Genomic DNA, 24,524 nt, shown 5'->3' on the forward strand with positions numbered 1-24,524 from the left:
TCTCTGTCTCATTGTGTCATACAGTTTACTGTTAATTTATCATGTTGATCTGTTCTGTACGACATCTATTGCACGTCTGTCCGTCCTGGAAGAGGGATCCGTCCTCAGTTGCTCTTCCTGAGGTTTCTACCGTTTTTTTCCCCTTTAAAGGGATTTTTTGGGGAGTTTTTCCTTATCCGCTGTGACGGTCCAAATTACAGAGGGATGTCGTATGCTGTAAAGCCCTCTGAGGCAAATTGTGATTTGTGATATTGGGCTGAAACTGAAATTGAAAATTGAATTGAGAAGTGGCTAATATGGATGGGTGGATTTACCAATTACAAACAGGAATATATTATTAAACAGGCACTACCTGGCTATTTGTGGATGAGCAAACTGCCAGCACTTGCTAACTTTACTCACTCGTTAGACACTCCTGCCGGCAACTAGGTGTGTGACACCCCTCCCACTGTCTTGGAGAATGTTCCAGCCAGCCTCATCAAGCAGTTGGCTGACATGGGAGGGTTGTTGCCTTGATTAGGCTCACCTGGGCTTCCAGGCTATAAAAGCTGCCTCGTGTTCGTTTGGTCTCTCCCTCTCTCCCTTCCTTCAGCTGACATCCACTGAGCATCATTGGTTTTGGTTTGCACCTTCAACACCTCCACAGCACACCTGACACACACCCATGCATGGCTTTCATGACTGACTTTGCTGACCTACACACTCCATTTATTATTTAAGTTAATTTTAGTTTAATAAATTCGACTTGTTTTAAGTAAATCTTTTGTGTGGACTCCCTTCTTGTCACATTCACTGAGCCAGTTTGTGACAGGTGCATGTGCCCTTTGTAAATAGACCAGACTGGCACATACATCACTAAACATCAGGCTTCCCTTGTTCCAAGAGTATCAGTGAGTAATAGAAGGAAGTTATTTTCCTTCACATTAGACATGTTTTTTTTTTTTTTATGAACATACTTCTGTAGATTAAATTTTAGATTTTTGAATACGTCAGGGCTTTTAATGAGGAAACTGAATCCTTTCTTACTTTTTGATTACGGTCTATACTATACTACTATACTACTTTAGATTAAAAATGTTCCTAATGACTAATTTTCCTGACTTTTAAATAGCCGATGAGTCAGTTGTGCACAATTTAATCTGTAAGGTTAAACATTGTCAGATAAAATACTACGTATATGATGACAGCCATTTACAATTGTTAATCATATTTTTCAATAACCAAAACTGTATTTTAAATGCCGCTGAAATGTGGCACTTTGCACATCATCCTACAAACCATGACAATACTGCCAACAATTATTTATTATATCACATTTTTTCTGTATTTCCCAGCAGTATGACAAGTCTCAGTAACAGAATAAATTCAAAATAATTTAAAATGAATCAATTGTAATTGTAAGCCAGCTTCTGAATCTTGACATATTTTGAAAATAGTTAATTTGTTAACAATATTTTTTAGAAGAATAAATCATTCAAAGATGTGAACACAGGTGCACAAAATAATAATTTTAATAACACGATTAAGCGACTAGTGTTTCTGGTGCCGTAGGCAGCAACGTTTAATCGACTAATCACACAGATCAATTTAGACTCTATTAAAGCTCTGTCCAATCCGACCTGCTGTCAGTACGAGAGGAAAGATGGTGAGTGAACGGATCAAAGCGATGACACAATGGATTGTGGTTTCCAACATCATAATTTAATTCTAGTTCAACTACAGAACAGCTCTAAACAACAACTTCAACTGGTTCATGCATTACGCAACATCTACAGCAAAATCAGCCTGGATTCCCTCAGGCGTCACAGGACCGAGACCTCAGCTTCAATTATATCTGATCCCAGTGCAGCAATACTTCAGGGAACCTCGCAGCTTATTGAGTCTACTCCTTCTACCACAATAAAACGACCAACACGAACACTTCGTACCATCATCACAAATTATATATATAAAAAAAACAGAAAAAAAACTCGACCATAAGAAAAAGTATTTTAAATTATCATCAGCTTGTCAAAACACACAATAAAAACCATTGGATTCCATTCCTGAATGGCGCCATCTGAAAATGAAGCAATAAAATAATTAAAACAACCTGTACATGTCAGCTGGTACTTTTTATCAGTTTTTAAGCAGTAGAAAAAACAGCATTTTGGTTTTTAGGTGCGTCTCATCGTTACAAATACAAAAAAAGTAAAATAAAGTTTATCTGGGTGGCATGAAAAATGATTTTTGACCCTGTGTGATGCAGCAAAACAGAATACAAGCCATCAGATTCATCTTCAGCAACAATACCCAGGAGGGCTACAGTGGTCCCTGATAATCTTGTAGTCCTGGTACACATCGCCCCCTGGAGTATTAAGGCTTTCATTACACAAAGTAAACAGAAAAAGAAAAGTTGTTCCCACTATGAGAAAACGAAGAAAAGCAAACAAATCTGTTGTTTTATTTTTCATATTGATGGCATACTCCAGCTATGGAAGAAAAAAATTATCACAACTGTAATTTCAATCAAGCAACTCAGCAACTGAATACCTCATTCTGATATTGAATCATTGGTAAATACTTAATGTTGATATTTAAATATCACTTAATTTGTAATTTATAACATTTTATTTTGAAAATCCCAGACAAAATTTCCAGAATCTATATTCCTGGCTAAAAACCCAGAGAGACTATGTGTGTTTAATCAATCAAATTTCAGCAGCAGATTTTATTTTATTTTTTTAACTGAACTTAACTGAACTAAAAAAAAAAAATCTTGAAATCTGAGTTTTTGAAATTGTAGAGCTTGAGAAAAAGAAGGAAATCTAAACCCCGAACATTCAGCTAGATGTCATATTTAAATATCATCATTAAGTTTTCAGGATGTCGTTAAATTTTTCAGAATTGGGTATTAAATAGCTTTTACTTCCATGATCCTGACTAAATCTAAAGACAAACAAAAATACAGCATCAGCCTGCGTCCCACAGGGCTTAAAGAAAAAGGGACAATCTGTGTTTTTCCCAGCTTGTATGTGGACGGTCCAAAGTGAAGATACAATCAGAAAAATAAGGTTCGAGTTTCCTGCCGGAGGATCCACAGTGTTTCAGAGTCTGAGAGGACGGCAGCGTCACGACAAACACAAACGTTTTCGCTCCGCCTGATGGGAAACATAAAATCATCTGCAGACCAAAAAAAAAAAAAAAAAATCAAACATGGAGGAAAATCTTCAAAATAAGGCCCCTTTCAGAAATTCAAAAAAATAATTTTTAAAAAAGGGAAAAAAAGAGGCACCAAAAAGTCGAGATATCAAAAATGTAGTCAGTCTGTGTGGTACGAAAAATTTAAACTTGTATTTTGTAAAAACATGAGAGAGAGAACAAAAACAGAAGAAGAGCAGCTACATCATCCTAGAGGACGTTCCTGATGGGAAGTGACCAAGGTGCTGCTTCTGTCGCCGCCCACGCTTTGTCTTGGTGCACCTCCTGCAGGACAAAAAAAGGAAGTACATGTCAACAACATTCAGCTGCAGGTGCTCAGTAACAATTAACTAAAACCCCATCCCCCAAGCAGCAACTGTCCAATCATAGCTTAACAACCATGATGACTCACAGCAGGTGTGTCTGTGTTTGTTTGCTCATGAGTTGCTAACATGAACAAGTCAGTTTTATTTCTTTAATTCACTGGTCTACCCAGGCCAATTTCCAGACCTCAGTGATCAGACTGTCAGCTGTATTTCCCCTGACACAGATCCTGAAACCAGCCAATCACAGTTCAGTGAGTCAGAGTGTGAGCTCCCCCTGTTGGCTGAGGGACATCACTGCAGTACTGACTGTAACACTGACCTACTGTTAAAAAAAGGCCAAAACTCTGACCGGAAGTGGATCGCTCTCTCTCCCTTCACCTCCAACTCAATCACCGCCACCTGGTCTCCGCCCTCTCAATCAGAAATCAGGTGAGACTCGGCCGGTGTGATCGTCACAAAGACGCAGACTCCATGCGGGTGACATCCTCTCCAAGGTTGGATTTCTGTGCTTGTTTGACTGTGTGCGTGCATCTAAAAGTGAGCAAATCCCATCTCATATGTACTGATGGATGAAGTTGATGAGGCGTAATCCTCATGTATGAGTTTGTGTACATGTAGATTAATTTCTGTTTCTTATCCACCTCAGTTAACAGGTGTAGCGACCGCAGGTGGCTTAAACCGTGCAGTTTATGTTGTTGATGTATAACATTTGTTGAATTAGAGATGCAAGTTAACATGTGCACCAGTGCTGTTGATTAACAGGTGAGAGACCAAAAGTAGGTCAAACTGCAGTGCACCCGCTGCACCACTAGAAGGAGCCATATCGTAATTGTTTACTGTTAGTTGCACATAATAAGAAGCTAATGTTGAGTGTATTGGTCTAAATATATCACTTTGCTCTCCAATGTCTTTTATTGTGATTTGTATGTATCGACCTCCCTCAGCAAAGGATGTATTTCATGATCATCTTCAGACAATTTTAAATCATTGCAACTCTAAAAAGGAAATCATCCTACTCGATATAAAGACACTTAAAAGACATCCAGTCGTTGTTCTTGTCAGACACTGCAGTGGACCTGGCACCTATTCACTTCCCTTTCACAAACAAGTTTTTTCACCTACTGTCACCACAGCTTGTGAAACAGAGTACGGACAGAAGGCTCCATCTGTCTGCGTATCCAACACTGAGCATAATGGTGCCCTTAACTAACCAAAATCATCACACGTTTTAACCAGATCTGCCTTCAGTGTTAAACTATGAAGGTTTAGTTAACTAGATTTACATTACAGTTTACAACAATACCTCAAATGTTACCCAAATACAAAAAGTATGTTGTGTAATGGGATGTATTTCCCTCTCGCTGTAAACTGCCCTATCACTACTACTTTTAACACATATTGGGTTTTTTTCCATGTGTGCAGATAGAATGAAGTCATATTTTCATTTAAAGAGGATTTTCAGGTAAGTTTAATAATTGTTTACTGTAATGTTTGTAAATTCTGCTACAACTTGTGACACTACAGCGACTTCCTGTGATGGTAGCAGTGGTGGTGTTTGTGGTATGAACAGTAGTGATGAGAGTACCTGGTGAAGCACATGACCACAGCTACGATGACAGCGATCTGAACAGCTCCGATGATAGCAGCAATGAGGATGTAGTGCAGCTTCTGACCACTGGGCACCACATACAGGATGTTGAAGTCCAGAAGCTGATCACACTGAGGACCACCATAAGCTGCCTCACACCTGACACACACAAAAACATTGGCATGAATTTGTCTGGATTGTTAGTAAGCCATAAAAAAGTGATGCACAAGTCATAGTTTAGTATGCTCTAAAATATCACTAAGGAATGCATACTGTCATTAAAAAAGTACATTTATTTAAAGTAATAGTATAGTATGCCATAACAAATATGAAAAAAGTCATTGTATAGTTTGACATAAAAAAAGATCATTAAAATATATGCCAGAAGGTCATATAAAAAGTCTTAGTCTGGTACATAGTTTCTCAGAGTGTGGCCCTACTTTTAATACCGTAAGTACATTTTCCTTGTTATACTTGCAAACTTTTAATTAAGTAACATTTTTTAATGCAGAACTTAGACTTGTAATAGAGTATTTTTACAATATGGGATTAGCACTTTAACTTAAAGGTCCAGTGTGTAGGATTCAGAGTCATTTATTGGCAGAAATCTTATATATTATTCATAACTAATGTTTGCTTTGTTTATGATCATCTGAAACTAAGATTTGTTAGAATGAGCCGTTTATATCTACATACAGAGCAGGGTTTTCTTCCAGGGAGTCCACCATGTTGTTGTACAGTAGACCAGAATGGACAAACCAAACACTGGTTCTAAATAGGGCCATTCACATTTTCATGTCAGCCACTATAGTTCTCCCAACAGGTTTGGCACACAGGAGAAGTTTCAGTTCTGCAACCTCACAGTTTGATACCACTAAATCCTGCACACTGGACCTTCATGTACAGGAGCTGAATACTTGCTCCTGACTGTGAATTGCACTAAAATGGAAGAGTGGCCTAAAATTAAGTTTTAACTCTTTAACAGCCCCAACTTCCTTGTCTCTGCGGAGCACTCTGATTGGTTGAAGACAGACAGTCGGGTGTTACCTGCAGGTGGGCAGGCTGTGTCTCATCTCACATTGGCCGTGTTCACAGAACTGGGCGTAGTCTTCAGGACAGGGGGTGTGGCTGTCCACAAACCCCTCACCCTCACCAGGCTTGGACACAGCTTGGGAAAAAAAGATGATAAACTCTGGTTTCTCATTGGCTCTTACAGAAATATACAATATAAACTACGGTCAGACTGCAGTGGAGGGGTCTTACCATAGATGTCTGGTTTGGTCTTCATGCTGTCATCTTTCCTGCTTTTATCTGAAACCACAGAAGAAGAAATAAGATGTGTTATTGTGATGTATTTTCATATTTTATCTCCTCATTATTCATCTTTGTTTTGTTCTAGTCTTTCTGTTTCAGTGGAAGGGTGGAACAGCAGGTGGCAGTATCAACACTGCTTTAAATAAAACAAGAACAACAACACCCATTGTCATCGTTCATTTCTACAGCTTTTAGCTATTTTTAATGAGTTACATCATATTCCTGTCATTTCCATTCAGGTTTTTTTATCTTCTATTTTAAAGTGTGCACAATTAATATATATTAATGTAACAGTGACAGAAGCAGCGATAAAGTCTCCAGCCTATGAAGACATAAGAAAAAATAAACAAATGAATAAATCATTCAGGAGTGAGAAATCCATGTCAACTTGTATTAAAGATGATCAGAAATCATGACTTATTGTCTCTACTTAATACTGAATAAATATTTTGTATGCGATTACTTTTGTAATGTACAAATACTATAAGTATCTGACCAAATGTCTCTCTGTTCCTGAGATATGACGAGTAATGGCCAGGAAATTTTTTTTGCAAAACATTATGATGTCACAGTGAAGTTGACCTTTGACCTTTTGGATATAAAATGTCATCACTACATTATTTTATGCTATTAGACATTTGTGTGAAGTTTTGTCATAATTAGTGTATGACTTACTGATTTATGGCCAGAAACATATTTTGTGAGGTCACACCGACTTTGAACTTTGAAACTTTGACCTTGGACTATAGGTGTGCGATAAATATCGTCTACGATAGTATGATAAATGTTTTGACGATGTGCAATTTTACATTATCGAGTATTTATACTATCTCAAAAAGAAAACAAATGAAAGGCGTGTAGACGGTAAAGGAGAGGTGCATAAAAGTCAGAATTTGTCCCTCAGAAGCCAATCAGCAGGCACGATTCAGTCATGTGGTGATAACGTGATCTCCCACAAGCAGGGTTGCCAGGTCCGCTTATTAGCCGCGACTTTGGGCTTGTTTTTTTGTAAAGTCGCTTACAAATATTGGTAGTCGTGGGTTGCAGTTTTTTGGGCTTATTTCTAAAGCACGATGGCCTATCCTCTCTTCAACTCCTCCCTCTCCTCCTCCTTGTCCTTCTCCTCGTGGCTTGTGGTTGATATGGTGTTAGCTGACATGATATCTGTATGTGTTGTGCAGTTTTTCTGTTCATTAATCACAGTGATGTATTTTCTTGTTACCTTGGCAACGTCCCACGTGTTTGATGTCGATCTTGAGCTGTTTGAGGCAGGAAGCTTCGCGGACATGGCAGGGCGTGTCGTAGGTGATGCCATCACTGCCACACACTGGGTTATCGTTGTGGCCGTTACACACAATGTTACACATGCAGCTGGAAACAAACACAAACATCAAGATCGTCTTATTTGTGTTGTTGTTACATGTAATCATTAACAATTCCTGGGATTTTTTTCACTACTGACATTTTTAACTTTTTTCATGCTTAGCATGTTTTTGAATTTTTTTCAGACAACATTTCTGATGTTTTTATTTGCCTGACAAACTGAGTATTTTTTTTTTTACTACCAACATTATTGACTTTTATTTTGCATGACATCTTTCTGACTTTTTTTGCCTGAAAAATTATTTTTTACTCCCAACATTTTTATTTTTTTTTTGTGATCAATTATTTATTGAATTTTTCCATAAAAAACTAGCAAAATGAAAAATAAGAAACAAACCCTCTCCCCATCCCACAAACCTCTAGGGGACCATTAGGCCAGTAGTTTTTACAAAATAATTCTAGGAACTCGATTGAGCATATTAAGTAGTGAATACATAACATACACAAACCCATATGTACCATACATATCAACTGACATATTCGTATAGTATTGTTGATATTGTTAGGAAATGTGAGAACAAAATATCAACTGACTGTGATGACACTGACATGATGATACTGAAAAAAGTTATAGATGGAATATCAAAACCACTCACATATATATGTAACTTATCATTCCCATCCGGTACATTTCCAAACAGAATGAAAACAGCTAAAGTCATTCCTCTGTATAAATCCGGGAACAAACACCACTTCACAAACTACAGACCTGTCTCACTACTTCCGCAGTTCTCGAAAAACTTTTCAATAACTGACTGGACTAATTTATTGATAAACACAACCTACTTACTGACAGTCAATATGGATTTAGAGCACACAGATCAACATCGCTGGCCTTATTAGAATTAACTGAAGAAATGACCAATTCCATAGAGCAGAAAAAACATGCAGTTGGAATATTCATCGATTTAAGGAAAGCATTTGACACAATAAATGACATATTAATAAAAAACTGGAAGGATATGGCATCAGGGGTATAGTTTTAAACTGGGTTAAAAGCTACTTAAGCAACAGGAGACAGTTTGTGAAGCTGGGAGATTGTTCCTCTTCATTTTTGGACATAACTTGTGGTGGGGTCAGTCTTAGGACCAAAGTTTTTCATATTGTATATCAATGACATATGTAATGTATCTAAAGTAATGAAACTTGTCTTGTTTGTTGACGACACAAATATCCGTTTTTCTGGTGATAATTTTATGGAACTATTGCAGGAGACCACAACAGAAATAAGTAAATTGAAAATATGGTTCAACAGTAACAAATTATCATTAAACCTGAACAAATCCAAAGTAATATTGTTTGGTAACAACAACATAAACACACATATAAATATTCAAATAGATGGGGTTATTATAGAAAGAGTTAAGACAATCAAATTTCTTGGAACAACTATTGATGAAAAACTCAGTTGGAAACCACATATAAAAAACATACATTCCAAAGTATCAAGAAGTATAGCAATATTAAATCAAGCCAAACAGTTTCTAGATCACAATTCACTACGAGTTCTTTACTGTTCACTGGTTTCACCTTATTTAAGTTACTGTGCAGAAGTATGGCACAACAATTACAAAAATACAATACATTCATTATTCATCCTCCAAAAAAGAGCAATAAGGATTATTCACAAGGCTGGTTACCGGAATCATACAAATACATTATTCTTACAGTCAGAAATACTCAAATTTGCAGATCTGGTGGACTTTCAAACGGCACAAATATTATTCAAAGCAAAAAATAATCAAGGACCACATAATATTCAAAGATTGTTCACTGAAAGAGAAGGGAGTTATATTTTAAGGGGTTTATTTAATTTTAAAAATTATAGGGTGCGCACAATCAAGAAAAGTTTTTGTATTTCTGTTTTTGGGGTGAAGCGGTGGAACGGTTTAAATGAGGAGCTCAAGGGATGTCCAAACATGAAGTGTTTTAAAAATCTGTACAAAAATTTGATTGAAAATCAAATTTTTGTACAGATTTTTTCAGGGGTGAAGGGGATTGATCATAACTGGGTGTTTACTGTGTATCTGTTTAGTTTATTTTGTTCTTTCCTGATTTACCATCTATCTGTTTTGTTTTGTTTTGTTTTTCTCCATCGTGGGTGTGGTATTGGTAGTAAATTTATATATCCATATTGATATACAGACATATATAATAATTTAATATATATATAAGGAAGCTAGATAATCAATTTATATTGAATTGCGAAGAGGGGTGGGATTAAATAAGTTTTTACTTCAGCCCTTTGTTTCTTCTGTTTGTTTATTTATTGTATTTGTTATTTGTTTCATTCATTCATTCATCTTCTAACCGCTTCATCCTCTTGAGGGTCGCGGGGGGGCTGGAGCCTATCCCAGCTGACATCGGGCGAGAGGCAGGGTTCACCCTGGACAGGTCGCCAGACTATCACAGGGCTGACACATGGAGACAAACAACCACTCACGCTCACATTCACGCTCACATTCACACCTACGGACAATTTAGAGTTATCAATTAACCTAGTCCCCAATCTGCATGTCTTTGGACTGTGGGAGGAAGCCGGAGTGCCCGGAGAGAACCCACGCTGACACGGGGAGAACATGCAAACTCAGAACAGAAGGGCTCCCACACCCGGGATCGAACCGGCAACCCTCTTGCTGTGAGGCGACAGTGCTAACCGAACCGGCAACCCTCTTGCTGTGAGGCGACAGTGCTAACCACCACACCACCATGCCGCCCTGTTATTTGTTTACATGTTTGAAATAAAGATTACTAACTAACTAACTATATTACATGCAAACACATATAACATCATATGTATGAGTATGTGTATACACCCACACACCCAACACATGCCCCAATGCTAATGAGAGAGAGAGAGATAATTAAAAAAAGAAGAGAAATAATAAAAATAAACAATAAAGATATCTGCAAAAGTACCACATCCCATACCCTCCACTCCCACCCACCCACAGGACCCAAAGGAAGGATCATAGATGGCTATAATAAAGATTTTAAGGTGATAATGGCATCATTCCAATATGAAATATTTTCAGGTTTGGCGAGATGCAGATTGGCTGCCCAGCACTCTATGATTGCTATATCTATTAAATCTAGCAGCCATTTTTAGATAGTATATGGAGAGGTTTCCATCTGCATGCTATCAGCCTTTTTGCAGCAGTGAGGCTGGCCAGAAAAAGGCGTTTGAGTTTGACAGGCAGGTCCAAGCCAGACGAATCATTAAGTAATAATATAGTAGGTGAAAAAGGAATCTGTTTAGACAATAATATGGATAGGACACCACACACTTTCTTCCAGAAATCCACAACACCCGGGCACTCCCAAACCATATGATAAAAAGTGCCTAAGCTGTTTTGAGGGCATAGGGTGCCATTAGGGGATGGCAAGGCTTTAAGTTTAAACAGAGTGTGTAGAGTGAGATAAGACCTGTGTATGAAATTGAAATGAATAATTCGGTGGTTGGGGTTTCTGGAAGATAACTACAGGTTTTGCCAGATCATGTGCCAATCCAAAACACTGTCAACCTGCTTCCACACTCTGTCAAGAGGGAGTGGCCTATTTGGAGCCTGCATCAAAGTAGCATATACAGCAGAAACCACCCCCCTATGAACTGTCAACACCTTATGAAAAGGATGTGAACTGAGAGTACAGTCCCAGGGCACCCCATAAGTTCGCATTGCTGTACGCAACTGAAGATAAAAGAAAAAGGAGGTACCAGGTAGGTTAAAGTCTTTCTAAATGTTTGTGAATGAGCGGAGACCTTCAGCCCCAACAACATCAGACAGTGTAAATATACCCTTACTTGACCAGGCGGGAAAATTTATAGGGTGCCCTCCCAGCTTTAGACCAGAGTTGAAGAATATGGGAGATTGAAGATACCAATTGGGGTCACTTTACAAAGTTTTTCAACCATTTTCCAGATGGAAATAAGCTGTGAGATAATGGAGCCAAATTTCAATTTAAAGTGTTTCACAGAAACATTAGAATAAATAAGGTCTTGTAGTCTGTGGGGCTGAACAATATTTTCCTCAACAGGACGCCAAGATGCACAAGATGCTGTATCAAACCACGTGGAAAGAGGGCTCAACACAAAGGACCAATAATACCACTGGAAGTTTGGGAGGCCTAATCCACCATCCTTTTTTGTTCTTTGGAGAACAGATGATTTCAGTCTGGGTCTTTTTCAAGCCCAGATAAATTTAGACATCAATGAGTGAATCTTCTTCCAGTAGTCTTTAGGAGGGGCCAAAGGGAGAATGGAACTAACAAAATCTATGCGTGCCAGGATATTCATTTTTATTACTGATATATGGGAATGAAAAGACAAAGATGAAGAGCTCCATTTATGAAGGCTAGATTCCATCTCAGCAAAGACTTTCTTATAGTTGTTAGTTACTGTATTTGAAACCGTAGGAAAAATTGATATTCCTAGATATTTAAAAGTCTGGACCACAGGGATATTTACAATGGCTGCCGAGGAAGACATCTGCCTAGCGGAAGAGTTCAAAGTTAGTAATGCCGATTTTTCCCAGTTGATTTTATATGAAAAAAAAAGGCTAAAGTCCTTAAAGATGTTCAAAAAGAAAGGAAGAGAGTGAGAGATATTTTGGAGAAAAAGAAGAATATCATCTGCATACAAGTAAATAAAGTGTTTGGTGTTATGTGCCATAATAAGGAAATGCCTAGTTGACTGCCGGACAGCCTGGGCTAGAGGCTCTAGAGATAAAACAAACAGCAAGGGTGAAAGGGGTAGGGCTGTCAGAATGAACTTCACTATTCGAAAACAATTCGAATTATTGCAAAAATAAGCATATTCGAAGTTGGAAACTAAGGTTTGAATATTTTGAAAAAACAAACAAAAACAAAATTCCTCTCTCTCTTCTCAGCGGAGGGTGCCCTGTCAGCCCTGCGCTGACAGTGACAGGGCGCATCTCTTTGATCCGAAGTGACACAGCCCGTTTGCTCATTCTTCGGGGTCGTTCAATAGAGTAATTGCAAATAAATATTGTTTTAATGTGTAACTACTGAAATGTTCGCAAGGGCTTTCATAAATTCCTACAATGTTGCGGCACTGCCGCCTTTGCAGGTTAAAAGTTAATGACAGCGACTTGAAGTGAGGAGGAACAACACGTCTCCAGCTTGTCAGCGCAGCAGTGTCGACACCGCTGTGCTGACAAGCTGGAGACGCTCACTATTGCATGTGATGCAAAATATTAAAATAATGTCATTATAACACAAAAAATATAAAAATGCGGTGGTAGGCCTAGGCTATAGCCTATACCAAGGAAAAATTTGAATATTATTCGAATTTTTTACGTAAAAAACATTAAAAATTCAAATCTGATTTTGGGGGAAGATTGACAGCCCTAGAAAGGGGACAACCCAGTCGAGTACCCCGAGAAATAAAAAATTGCTGAGAACGTGGTCCCAGTCAATACTATTGCTGTTGGGTCTTTATACAAGACTTGAATCATTGTTAAAAAAGTATCCCCAAAAACCTGCCATAGAAAATGCCACTCGAGCCGATCAAATGCCTTCTCCGCATCAAGTGACAAGATGGCATTTGAGGAATCTGCGGTCTCAGAAGCTTCAATGATGGGGACATTATCTGAGGCCAGGCGATTCTTAATGAAACCAGTTTGGCCTGGATGAATTAAAGTGGATAGATGCAGTTCTAATCGGGAAGCTATGGTTTTAGCAAACAACTTAATATCCACATTCAAGATTGATACAGGGCAGTAACTAGAGCACTCCAGAGGGGTGCTTACCCTTTCTTAAAATAAATAATAGCAATATTAACATTCTGGAAAAAAGAACCCTTCTTTATTGCAGAATGAAACATCTGCAGTAAAAGAGGCCTGAGGCCGAAAGGCCATATAAAATTCTGGGGGCATACCATCAAGCCCTGGAGATTCACCCTTATTCATGCTCTCTAGTGCTCTGTGTAGCTCAGTCAGTATTAAAGCCCACTGATTGTCACACAGCTGAGTGTGTGAAATTTGTTCTCCGCATTTGACCCATCCCCTGAGGGATGGGTGAGCAGCAGTGGTGCTACGTGCGGGAATCATGTGGTGATCTAACCCCCCCAATTCCAACCCCTGATACCGAGTGCCAGTCTCAGGGCGGACACTCTACCGCTAGGCCACTGAGCTGGTTATGGGGGCCTCAAGTTCAAAGGTAGCATCAGCTTTGGAAGCTGGAGGGGGTTCAAAAAACTCCTGCAAGATCTCAGAAGAGTATAAACTAGAGTAAAATGAACGAAAGATATTGTTGACTTCAGCTGGGGCAGAGCACAATTTACCTGTGGCAGATTTGACTGAGGATATATTTGCCAAATCTTCACTGGTTTTGAGTTTCTGAGCCCATAAATGGCTTGGCTGTGCACTGTGTAAATACTCAATTTGCATAGTCCTATGGTTAAGAAAATCAGAAAATTTCCTCAGTAACTGATTGGGATCTTTAATTAGAAAATCTCGTTCGAGGACAAGATCTGGCTTGTCCCCTCAGCTACTCCAGTTCTATCCAGTGAGTGCAACCAGACCGCGTTAAAGTCGCCTCCTATTATCAGGCTAAACTCCGATAAATCCAGCATAAGTTTAGTAAGGAATTCAAACAAATTCCTATCAAAGGAGTTAGGGGCTTAAATAGAAACAAAAGCTAATTTTTTAAGGTAAAAACAGGAATCCTGAGGTTAATTTCAATACCTTTTTAAGACTTTTTTAAGACCTTGCAAAAAAACTTTAAGACCTCATCGCCACTTCAAGCTGTCGTTAGCAGCAACGAATCTTTAACTTACTAAACAGCTGTAGTTTGCAATTAAATCTATGGAGCACAAACATACAACAGAACTCAGATAAGATGAGAAGGAATAAAGCTTGAAAGAATAAATTAAACCAAAGACAGGTTTATTAAAATACACCTTAGGTCATAACAAGTAACACAGCTCTACAGCTCAACATCAACTATTCAAGGCCAACTTGCTGAAAACAACAACCTTATGGCTAGCCCCCTGCATGTGGGATTTAGGGCTGACCCAAAAAATTCGAAGCTTTGTTCGATGGCACGGGATTCGATTGTGAAAAAAAAAAAAAAAAAAAATCTTTTTTCTCCCACTTTTTTGGGGGACCTTGAACGCAACACTAATCATGCCATCTGTTTACTGTTGTTTTTTTCCCCTTTAGCCATAATGTAAACTCAAAGAACGAGAAGCAATGTCTGTTATCATGTTTGTGAAACTTCACTCTGAGTGTGCATTAACAAAATCAGAATATATCTTTGCACACATACTGAGACCATGTCCATACTTATGTGGATAAATCTAAAACACGGATATGTGTGTGTGTGTGTGTGTGTGTGTGTGTGTGTGTGTGTGTGTGTGTGTGTCCTTACAGCATGTCTTCAGAGTCTTCGTCACATTCAGCTCCAAACTTGCAGTTTCCACATTTCGAGGCCTTTTTACCGCGACCCGAGCCCTCATCATCTGCAGAGACAGAAAACATCACTATACACATGGCCTCTACATGTGTTATAATAATAATAATAATAATTATTATTATTATTATTTTTGTTACAGTGTTGTTGTTGTTGTTGTTGTTGTTGTTATTACTATTATTATCAGATTCAAAATATTGCATTATAAAACCAACATAAGAGTGTATTGGTAATATATGAATCTGTTTACCTCCATCACCAGATCCTGAAGCACCATCTGACAGAGAAACAGACACACAGACATGTTTTGAAATTATCAGCTGACAGGAAGCAGTTCCCTATCAGAACACATGTCCAACATATTTAGATCAATGAAATAATAAAAAATTATGCCTCAGAGGTTGATCCGACACAAACTGAACAATATATCACTCATGAAGAGGACTTGTTACAGGCCTTTTGTATTTGACTGATTTATAACCAGCTGTACCAAATTTCTGGATACATTTTATGTCAACAGAAATCATGGCTTCAGGATTTTAACTATAGTTCATTTATTCACAGCTTAATTAAATTTTCCTATGAATTTTTATTTCCAAACAAGATGGTCTAAATATAACTTCCAAGCCTTCTCCATGACTACTTTAAATATATATTCAAAATAAGTTTAAAGTCAGCAAGTTAACTGTCCACCACATTTTTGATTGTAAAATGTGATTGTGTGTGTGTGTGTTACCGTGGTAACACGGTCCCTCTGACATGATGGTGATAGCTCTCTGTTTCTTGCAGGCGGCTCTTCTCAAGAAACACTCGTTCTGGTACGTGTCTCCGTTTGACCCACATACAGGGATGTACTTCTTATGACACTGAAACACACACAGTAAAATAATCATAAGAATTAATAAAATACTTTTAAAGTCAGTAAAACTACATAATATGTAAGTAATTCACCTTTTATTTTCACATAGACACATTAGCCCCTTCTAGGGGGCGATCACACAGAGATGAAACGCTAGAAGCGCGACGCCAGTAAAACAATTGTTTTCCTATGATACGGCGCGTCTGACCGGTGTTCAAGCGTCTTTTTAGATGGGCGTTTTTTTTAGACACGCGTTTTTGTAGACGCGCGTTTTTAGACGTGCGTAGATGCTGAAAAGTTAAAATGTTTTCAACTTTTTGAGCGTAAGACGCCAGTAGCACTATTCGTCATTGTCGTCATTGGCCCAGGCAGCCAATCAAATCCTCCTTCCTGTTTTGTTGTGGCAGTTTGGCCAGTTACGGCAGTTTACGGCATTTACGAGCGACAGACAACACAATGCAATCCGAAGACGAGAAATTTATCCTGACTTTGATTTTTAAGAATTATACAACACACACACACCTCAGTACTGTGCGAGCAGCGCAACGAATTTGTCTGGTGAATACAACGTAATTGACGACGACAATATCGTCGTAGCAGCTAGTTGAGATAGTGGGATGTGTGAGAGGGCTGGTGACCTTATTTTGTAGTTCACAGCTTTTGTGCTGCATTTTTATGTATGAAAAGTGCTATATAAACAAAGTTGGATTTGATGTGATAGCTCGTGATAGTTTCATGTAAGCTAGTACTGTCTCTACTGTCTTTGAGGGTAACACTATATTCAAGGGGAGACATAGCGAGATGACAGGAGGTGTGTGTGTGTGTGTGTGTGTGTGTGTGTGTGTGTGTGTGTGTGTGTGTGTGTTGCGCACGCACCCCCGCTCCACAGGCGCTCCTTGCTGTTTTTTTGTCTAGCACGCACTGAATAAGCGCTTCCAACGTTTCAAGCGTCTTTGAAGCGTCTGCGTCTCTAGCGTCTCATTTCTGTGTGATCGCTCCCTTACACTGCCAGATTTTCCGCGAATGTTGGTCTGTTTTGCCAGTGTTTAGACACACAGAGCCAGATTGGTGAGTTGATTCGAGGTGCCCAATTTTCCGCCTCGTAGGGTGGACATATTGGTGGAACCTTTTAGTTTAAAAAGACGGCCTTCCGCAACGGTAGGGGCTGTTGAAGACTTGTGGGAGGAGCTGTTGATGATGCCGCACATGTGAGCGACTGGCAGTGGATAAACAGGGAACAGCTGATAGCAGGAATTAGCGAGCAGCTAGTAGCAAGAGGGAAACACAAACCAGACAGACACTGTAAAGATGAGCAACTGGGGAGACAAGGAATTGCACGCCCTCCTTGCCCTCGCAAACGAAGAGGCCATTAACCGTCAGATGACGGGGACGGTGAAGAACGGAAACACGAAGTCATGGCTAATGATGCTCATAATATTTAACTGTTGGTAATTTCAGAGAGGATCAATGAACACATCAGAGTCAGAATGTGATTTCCCTATGTGGGTCCATGTAGCGCTGATGATTCAAGATGGCATCGAGGCCGGGTCTACACAGGGGCAAGAGGGGGCAATGCCCCCTTAAACAAATGTCTTGCCCCCTCAAATCAAATCCGCCGAAAAAGGCACAAAACAGAAAGGTTTTCTCATCTATCTGCACTCCACTCCGTGCTGTGTGCCAGCTGTGTGTGATCTACTGTCTGCAGTCGGCAGAGACCCTCCCCCCAGTAAACACCCAATCACTGTTTAGTATGCAAATGAGCCAAGATGCATCGGCGTCAGGTTTCTCAGTCTCAGTGAAGCAGAATGCAGCAGTAAAGTGAAGCTCCGTTAAACTCGTCATAGCGTCTCGTGTCGTGAGATACTTAATAGCCTATATAGTTAACAACAAAAAACAAAAGTAAATATAGCAATGTGAGCACAGAGTGTGAGCCTGTCAGTGCAAACATTTCTTTAATCACACAAGCACAGCGAGAGATGAGTGCCTGCTGCATGTCACATACTGAGGACAAATGCCCTGTGTGTGCCAGACCTCTACATAAAGCCCCGCCCAGCCTCTAGTTCTGCACGCTGTTTTTTGATAATCACAGCGATTTTTACAAAGCTTTTATTAACTTTTCACTCCTGCAGCTTTCAGCAGCTCAAAGGAGAGTGGAGTGAAGAGAAATCTGTTAAATTGCTAACAAAAAAAACAACAAAAAAGACAAAAAAAAACCAAACCAAAACAAAAAAATATAAAATGTTTTGTTCTAGCCTATATCTGTTGTGTTTGTTAGTTCTGTTAGTTTGAGAAGTTTTTTTTATAAGACTAGCTTTGGTAAATACTGGCTATAGTGAGGTTACTGTAATTATTAGGTTCAAATTTATTTCATATGCCTAGATGCCTAATGGCCATCCAATAAGATAAATGTTAAGATGTTGGTTGTGCCTGGATGAAGGATATTTTTATTTTATTTTTTCTTAATTTTTATCTTATTTTTTGTTTATTTTATTTTTCAGTTTTCCTCCCTGAGGGATTGCCACCTTATTGTGGTCAGGGAGTTTGTGTGCCTCAGTGACCCTAAGAGCTATACCAGCAGGAGCTTAGTTTTAAGGTGGGACACCCAAGTTGGACAGGTCTTAGGGTAGAGGCCTGACAGAGTGCAGTCCATTTCTTTTGATATTTTTCTCCCCCCTTAAAGGGTTTTTTTGGGGAGTTTTTCCTTATCCGCTGTGAGGGTCATAAGGACAGAGGGATGTCGTATGCTGTAAAGCCCTGTGAGGCAAATTGTGATTTGTGATATTGGGCTTTATAAATAAAATTGATTGATTGATTCTTTAGGTTGGGGGTTGGACACACAGCTAACAACAACCAAATTGGCCTATGGCTAAGTCCCGCCCTCAAACGCGATGAGCCAATCACAGTGCGTATAGCCATTCCCATACACTTGGACATTCTCTGCCTGGACGTCCATTGAAATGCATTACAGAAAGTCAGTTTTGTTCAGTTTTATGAGCTTTTCTGAGATTTGAAGTTTACAAATGGTCAAACGGTGTGCATGGGGTACATGCAACTCTGACACAAGGTATCCTGAGAGGCTGGGCGACCAGGTGTGACCCCAAAAAACATTAATTACCTCCTGCGAAATGCCGTGTACTGTGACACCTGCCATAGCGCCGGTCACTGAATGTTGATAGTTTGTCCGAGTGAGTGGAAGGGGGCATGGCTTAGCCATAGGTCAATTCCATGTAGAAAACACGGTTATCAACAACAAAACAAGCGGCGAGCACATTTGAGACCATGGTGCATTGACACCCTCTATAGGGCACTCACACAGCGTCCCCACATCCTGCGAGTGAGTGACCTTTATTTGTCACCTCTACCTATGGCAAAAATGTGCTGGAGCATGATGCCCCCTTCACATTTATGACTGCCCCCTCATATATGCCTGCCTAGAACCGGGCTTGGATGGCATCACCAAGACTGTCCAGTCACAGACTGACCTGTCTGTCTGGATGACTTCATATTTACTCATCTTAGTTTGTTTGTAATAAGTCAGTGTGAATATGAAACCAAATGTAAACAACTACAGGTGAGACGCAAAGAACAGGCAAATCATTGTGTGTGTGTGTGTGTGTGTGTGTGTCACTCACATGGAACTGGCAGACACACTTTATGTCGGCTCCATTCTCGCGGCAGGTTCCTCCAAAGCGACACGTCCCAGCGTCACACACTCGCAGGTCGCTCTTCTTCTCTGACAGATCTGGAAAAACAAACCAATCATCACAGGGAGTATGCTTGATTTCTTTAACCAGTCAAAATGAAAAAAAAATGCATCTAAGATCACACACCCTCTCAGAGTTATAACTCAGTCAGATACACAGTATTAGATTTAGAGTAATTCACACTTTAAAGGATATTCTTATCTCTGATGTCTATCTTAAAAAAACATCAATAAATCCGCTTAGAAATAATAAAAAAAAAATAGAACTCCCACCCCGCGGTTGTATGCCTCCGCTTACCACTCAAGTTTCTCTTACAGTTTACATCCATGTCCGTGAAAACATGGATGCTTCACACCCATTGTCCCCTCAACAGCACAGAGGATCTATATACAATCAGCAGTTTCAAGGTGGGCACCCAAGCTTAGAGTCACCAATTCAGTATCTGACCAAATGTCTCCCCTTCTGTTCCTGAGATACGACGCTGAGTAATGGCCAGAAAAGTGTTTTATACAGAACATTATGATGTCACAGTGAAGCTGACCTTTAACCTTTTGGATATAAAGTGTCATCACTTAATTATTTAATCCTATTAAACATTTGTGTGTAGTTTTGTCATAATTAGCGTATGAATTCTTGAGTTATGGCCAAAAACATATTTTGTGAGGTCACACTGACATTTGACTTATGACTACCAAATCCTTATTAGTTTATTCATCAGTCCAAGTGGAAGTTTGTGTAAAATTTAAAGAAATGCCCTTATTAGGTTCTTAAAATATCGTGTTCACAAGAATGAGACAGATGCAAGGTCACACTGACCTTGTCCATTGACCACCGAAATCCAATCAGTTCATCAGTTCAAGTCCAAGTGGACATTTGTGCCAAATCTGAAGCAATTCCCTTGAGGCATTCTTGTGATTTTGCGTTGACGAGGATGGGACACAGATGTATGTATAAATGGACGGACAGACGGACAACCCAAAAACATAATAAAAATAAAAATTCATAAAAATTCAGAGATTTATGCATGTAGCACTAGAGGGAGCTAAGGTACCACCAGTGTTACATGTACCCATAGGCGTAGTTTTAGGTATGGACGCTATGGAAATGTCCATACCAAAGCCATGGAAACATGAATTGTCCCTACCAAAAATAATGCTGAGTGAAAACTGTAGCCTACTTCGCAAAATCACCGTTTTAAAATTACCATTCACAACTTGCGAAACCTTATCTGGTCTGGTTGACAGCTGCGTTCAGCAAGCTATCCAATCAACAGCCTACTTTTCTTCCCTCCCTCCCTCGCTTAGCGTCAATACTCGACCAGCGTGCCTGTCACTGACAGTGAGGATTTTGATTAGGCAGCAAGTAAGATTGAAGTTATTGAAAATAGGGAATAAAATGTTGAACGACTATTATTTTTCTGTACAGAGTTGTATCAATGCTAATAGTTTAGTTTGTAGTTTGTAACGCTGCTAGCCGGTGGTGCAGCTAGTCAGAGAGCTAGCACTAGCTACTGAAGCTAGCTATTAGCTAATAGGTCTCGTAACGTTTGCTGAGGCAGAGATAAGGTGCTGTCATGTTGTCATAACAGTTGCCTTTAGCTAGTAATAAATCAGTTTTGGTATGTAATGTTAGAAATAACTGTTACAAACTCTTGGTAAGGTTGAAGCAATGACTAGGTTCACTCGCCCACTGAATTGACATCTGATTTGTTTATGCAATTTAATTGATAGTTGAACATAATTATGTTCATATTACATAGGCTACACAGAAAAGGCTATAGGCTACACGAAAAAAGTGTTTCTGTCTGCCAGAGAATAGTGGGCGGCTTGTTAGGCTACTCTATACATCAGTTTTATTGTTTTATGAAAATTTTGAAACTAATCTGTAAACTACAAAAACTTGAAAATTAAAAGATATGACTGTGGAATAATGGTGTTGTAATGTGTGGATAATATTATAAAGCATAGAACCGTCTACAGTTATTATACTGTTATATATCATCTGTAGGTAAAATGCATAAGTTCAGGAAGCTGTTTAAAGAAACAGTCATCAAGATCATCTGATCTGTAGCTCAAAACTGCATGCACGCAAATTAGTGCTGAAAATTTTTTCCCATTAAGGGCGGGGCCGTTTGAGTGACAGGCTGTCTGCTGATAGTGTCCACAGCTTCTTTGTCAGAGCAATCTCTTGCTCCTCCTCTCACCCAAGTATGGTGATGTCACAACAGCTATGTCCAGTATCTTTACAATCTATGCTAATCACACGCATCCCTAATCTGTACATCCTTAGATACATAGAAAAACAGGAGCTGCTAACAGATCATTCAGCATATTTTTAAAGGTAACAACTTGCCAAAATATCTAGAAATCTGGTTAAAAATCATAAAAAAAACACTCCTCATAAATTCAGATCTTGTCTGACGGTCATCCTGTTTTAAATTTTCTTCTGTATCAAACTATCAAAGGCTGTATGACAAATACATTAATAAATAGTCTGAATGTCCATTTATCTGTTAATGACATTATAATGTGTCACAATGTATGTGTGTACACTCTATTTGTAAATGTTAATTAGGGGGGTTAAAGTCAAGGATTGCCGTAACATGCTAAAATTATAAAGTCATAATGAGTTCACAATTCATCCAACAGTTGTGGAGATATGTCAGTAATGTGACTGAAACCAACGAACCAAAGTAATGTACAAACACAGTGTGGGAAACACAGCCAGGCCGACACACACACACACACACACACACACACACACACACACACACACACACACACACTATTATCTAGGGTAGTAATTTCCTGATGGCAGCTGATTGGTCGGTCAGTCCTGCAGGCTAGCCAATTAGAGCTGGTAATTACAGGGGTCGTGACCCCCGCTTCCCCTGTAATTAGTAAATACCTCGGTGTGCTGAGCCTGCCAGAACAGCCTGCTGATACACAGAGGGCCTGCTGCAGGGGTGGACAAAATAACAGAAACACTGTGTTCCCAGGATTCCTCTCTGTCAGCTTCTGTCTGCACACTGGAGGTCTGTTGTTGTGTTTAATGACTCTTCACTTCACTGCTGGAGATTTTAGGATTTAAGTTTTAAACTGATTCCAATTTTCAGAGTCAACATTTAGTCACATCTATGTTTATGCAAAAGTTAGTGTCATTTCCTATCAATATTAGATATTTTTGCACTAAGGTGATGAGTTGATTAATCATAGAAAAGTATTTTATTTTACAATTAGCCAGTAACAAGACCAAGAGTCTACAGTTATGCTACCAGCTCTGTGAAGCTGTTCTTAGACACAGCAATGCTTTGAGCTAAATGCATACATGCTTACAACATGACAATGCTAACATGCTAATTAACGATAATTCAATTTGATCAAAATAGCAGTACGCACCAAGTATAGTGAGGCTGATGGGAATGTATTTTAAACGTCTGGTAGTCAACCAGCAAGAAGCCAACATGGATGTCACAAAATGGAATGCAAAGCTTCTTGCTTTTCTAAAACACACCAACATGGAATCTCTTCTCTTAACTACATCACCACCCAACAGTAACAAAACTTATAACGAGAGCCCGATTGATATATCAGTTGGCCAGTTTTATCGGCGGATATCGGCCTATCATAGATGTATCAGTATTAGTTTATATGTTGTCCTATGTACACTGATATGAACAGTCTATTTTTACCAGTACATAATGCAGAAAAAGATGCTTGAAGTAGTTTCTAATTATTAAATTCCCAATGAATTTTCTATTTTAGTGCACTGACAAAGTTAATTGTTAAATTGTAAAATACTCTGCCTCTATTATATATCTTTGTCACAAGTGTTTGACAGCCATATTTGAGGGATGAGTGTATTGCATAAGTGCACATATAGGTTAATAATGATCGGGTTCTCCTTATATCACGATGTAAACGTGACTAAACCATTTCCAAGCTTTCAATTCATTCAAATACAGTGAAACCAACGTCGACCTGAAAGTAAAGATTTGATGGGGGATTTGGAAAATGATCAGCAGAAGTGTGAGGTTTACTGGGTCACTAGTTAATGCTCTAAAACGGGAAAAAGCAGTGGTATTGTCCTTTAAACCAAAGGGATTAAACCTTTATCAGGTGATGAAACAGTCTTGAGTGAAGACTTTGATCTACAGAATTTTAAACATATACATCCACTGGTTTAGTAGAGGATATACACCGGTATATGGGGCCAGAGCTTTTTCTGGCTATTTACAGTATACCAACCTATCAGCCAAACAGCCATTGAAATATACAGAAGAGTATACCCACTTCCTCTCTGGTAACCTACCCATCTACCTACCACTACACTGTCACACCTGACACACAAGCCAAGGCTTTTCAATGATGTCTGGTTGCTATAGTTACTAACTTCTCATCTGACAGCCATTGGTAGTATTACCAACCAATTACAGCTTGTTTACAGTCAGACAGGTCTGCAGAGACCCCGTCAGGAGGCTCTGTGGGGAGTTATAGTGAGTAAAGCTGCCGTTTACACACTGACAACACAAATCACAACCTACATAAAGCTGTTTGTAAAATGTGAGCAAGATACGGTTTCACAGTTGGAGAACCACAAAACCAAGAATCTAAACCTTAAGCTTAAAGGGATAGTGCACCCAAAAATGAAAATTCAGCCATTATCTACTCACCCATATGCCGAGGGAGGCTCAGGTGAAGTTTTAGAGTCCTCACATCACTTGCAGAGATCCAAGGGGA

General features: G+C 39.2%; 1 protein-coding gene across 1 annotated transcript in view; it reads right to left on the bottom strand.

Moving 5' to 3' along the window:
- Positions 1 to 1,679: 1,679 nt before the first annotated feature.
- The window catches only part of LOC126397616 (tomoregulin-1-like), a 34,555-nt gene continuing 11,710 nt past the window's right edge, over positions 1,680 to 24,524 (bottom strand). Inside the window, exons 2-10 of the mRNA XM_050056524.1 lie at positions 19,714 to 19,823; positions 15,959 to 16,088; positions 15,473 to 15,499; positions 15,181 to 15,271; positions 7,631 to 7,779; positions 6,358 to 6,405; positions 6,142 to 6,262; positions 5,092 to 5,253; positions 1,680 to 3,465 (exon numbers count right to left, since the gene is read on the bottom strand). Coding sequence (XP_049912481.1) covers positions 3,381 to 3,465; positions 5,092 to 5,253; positions 6,142 to 6,262; positions 6,358 to 6,405; positions 7,631 to 7,779; positions 15,181 to 15,271; positions 15,473 to 15,499; positions 15,959 to 16,088; positions 19,714 to 19,823 — 923 coding nt within the window. The 3' untranslated portion in view covers positions 1,680 to 3,380. The remainder of the gene's footprint in view (positions 3,466 to 5,091; positions 5,254 to 6,141; positions 6,263 to 6,357; positions 6,406 to 7,630; positions 7,780 to 15,180; positions 15,272 to 15,472; positions 15,500 to 15,958; positions 16,089 to 19,713; positions 19,824 to 24,524) is intronic.

Source organism: Epinephelus moara, chromosome 11 (genome assembly GCF_006386435.1).
Source record: "Epinephelus moara isolate mb chromosome 11, YSFRI_EMoa_1.0, whole genome shotgun sequence".
Taxonomy (NCBI): domain Eukaryota; kingdom Metazoa; phylum Chordata; class Actinopteri; order Perciformes; family Serranidae; genus Epinephelus; species Epinephelus moara.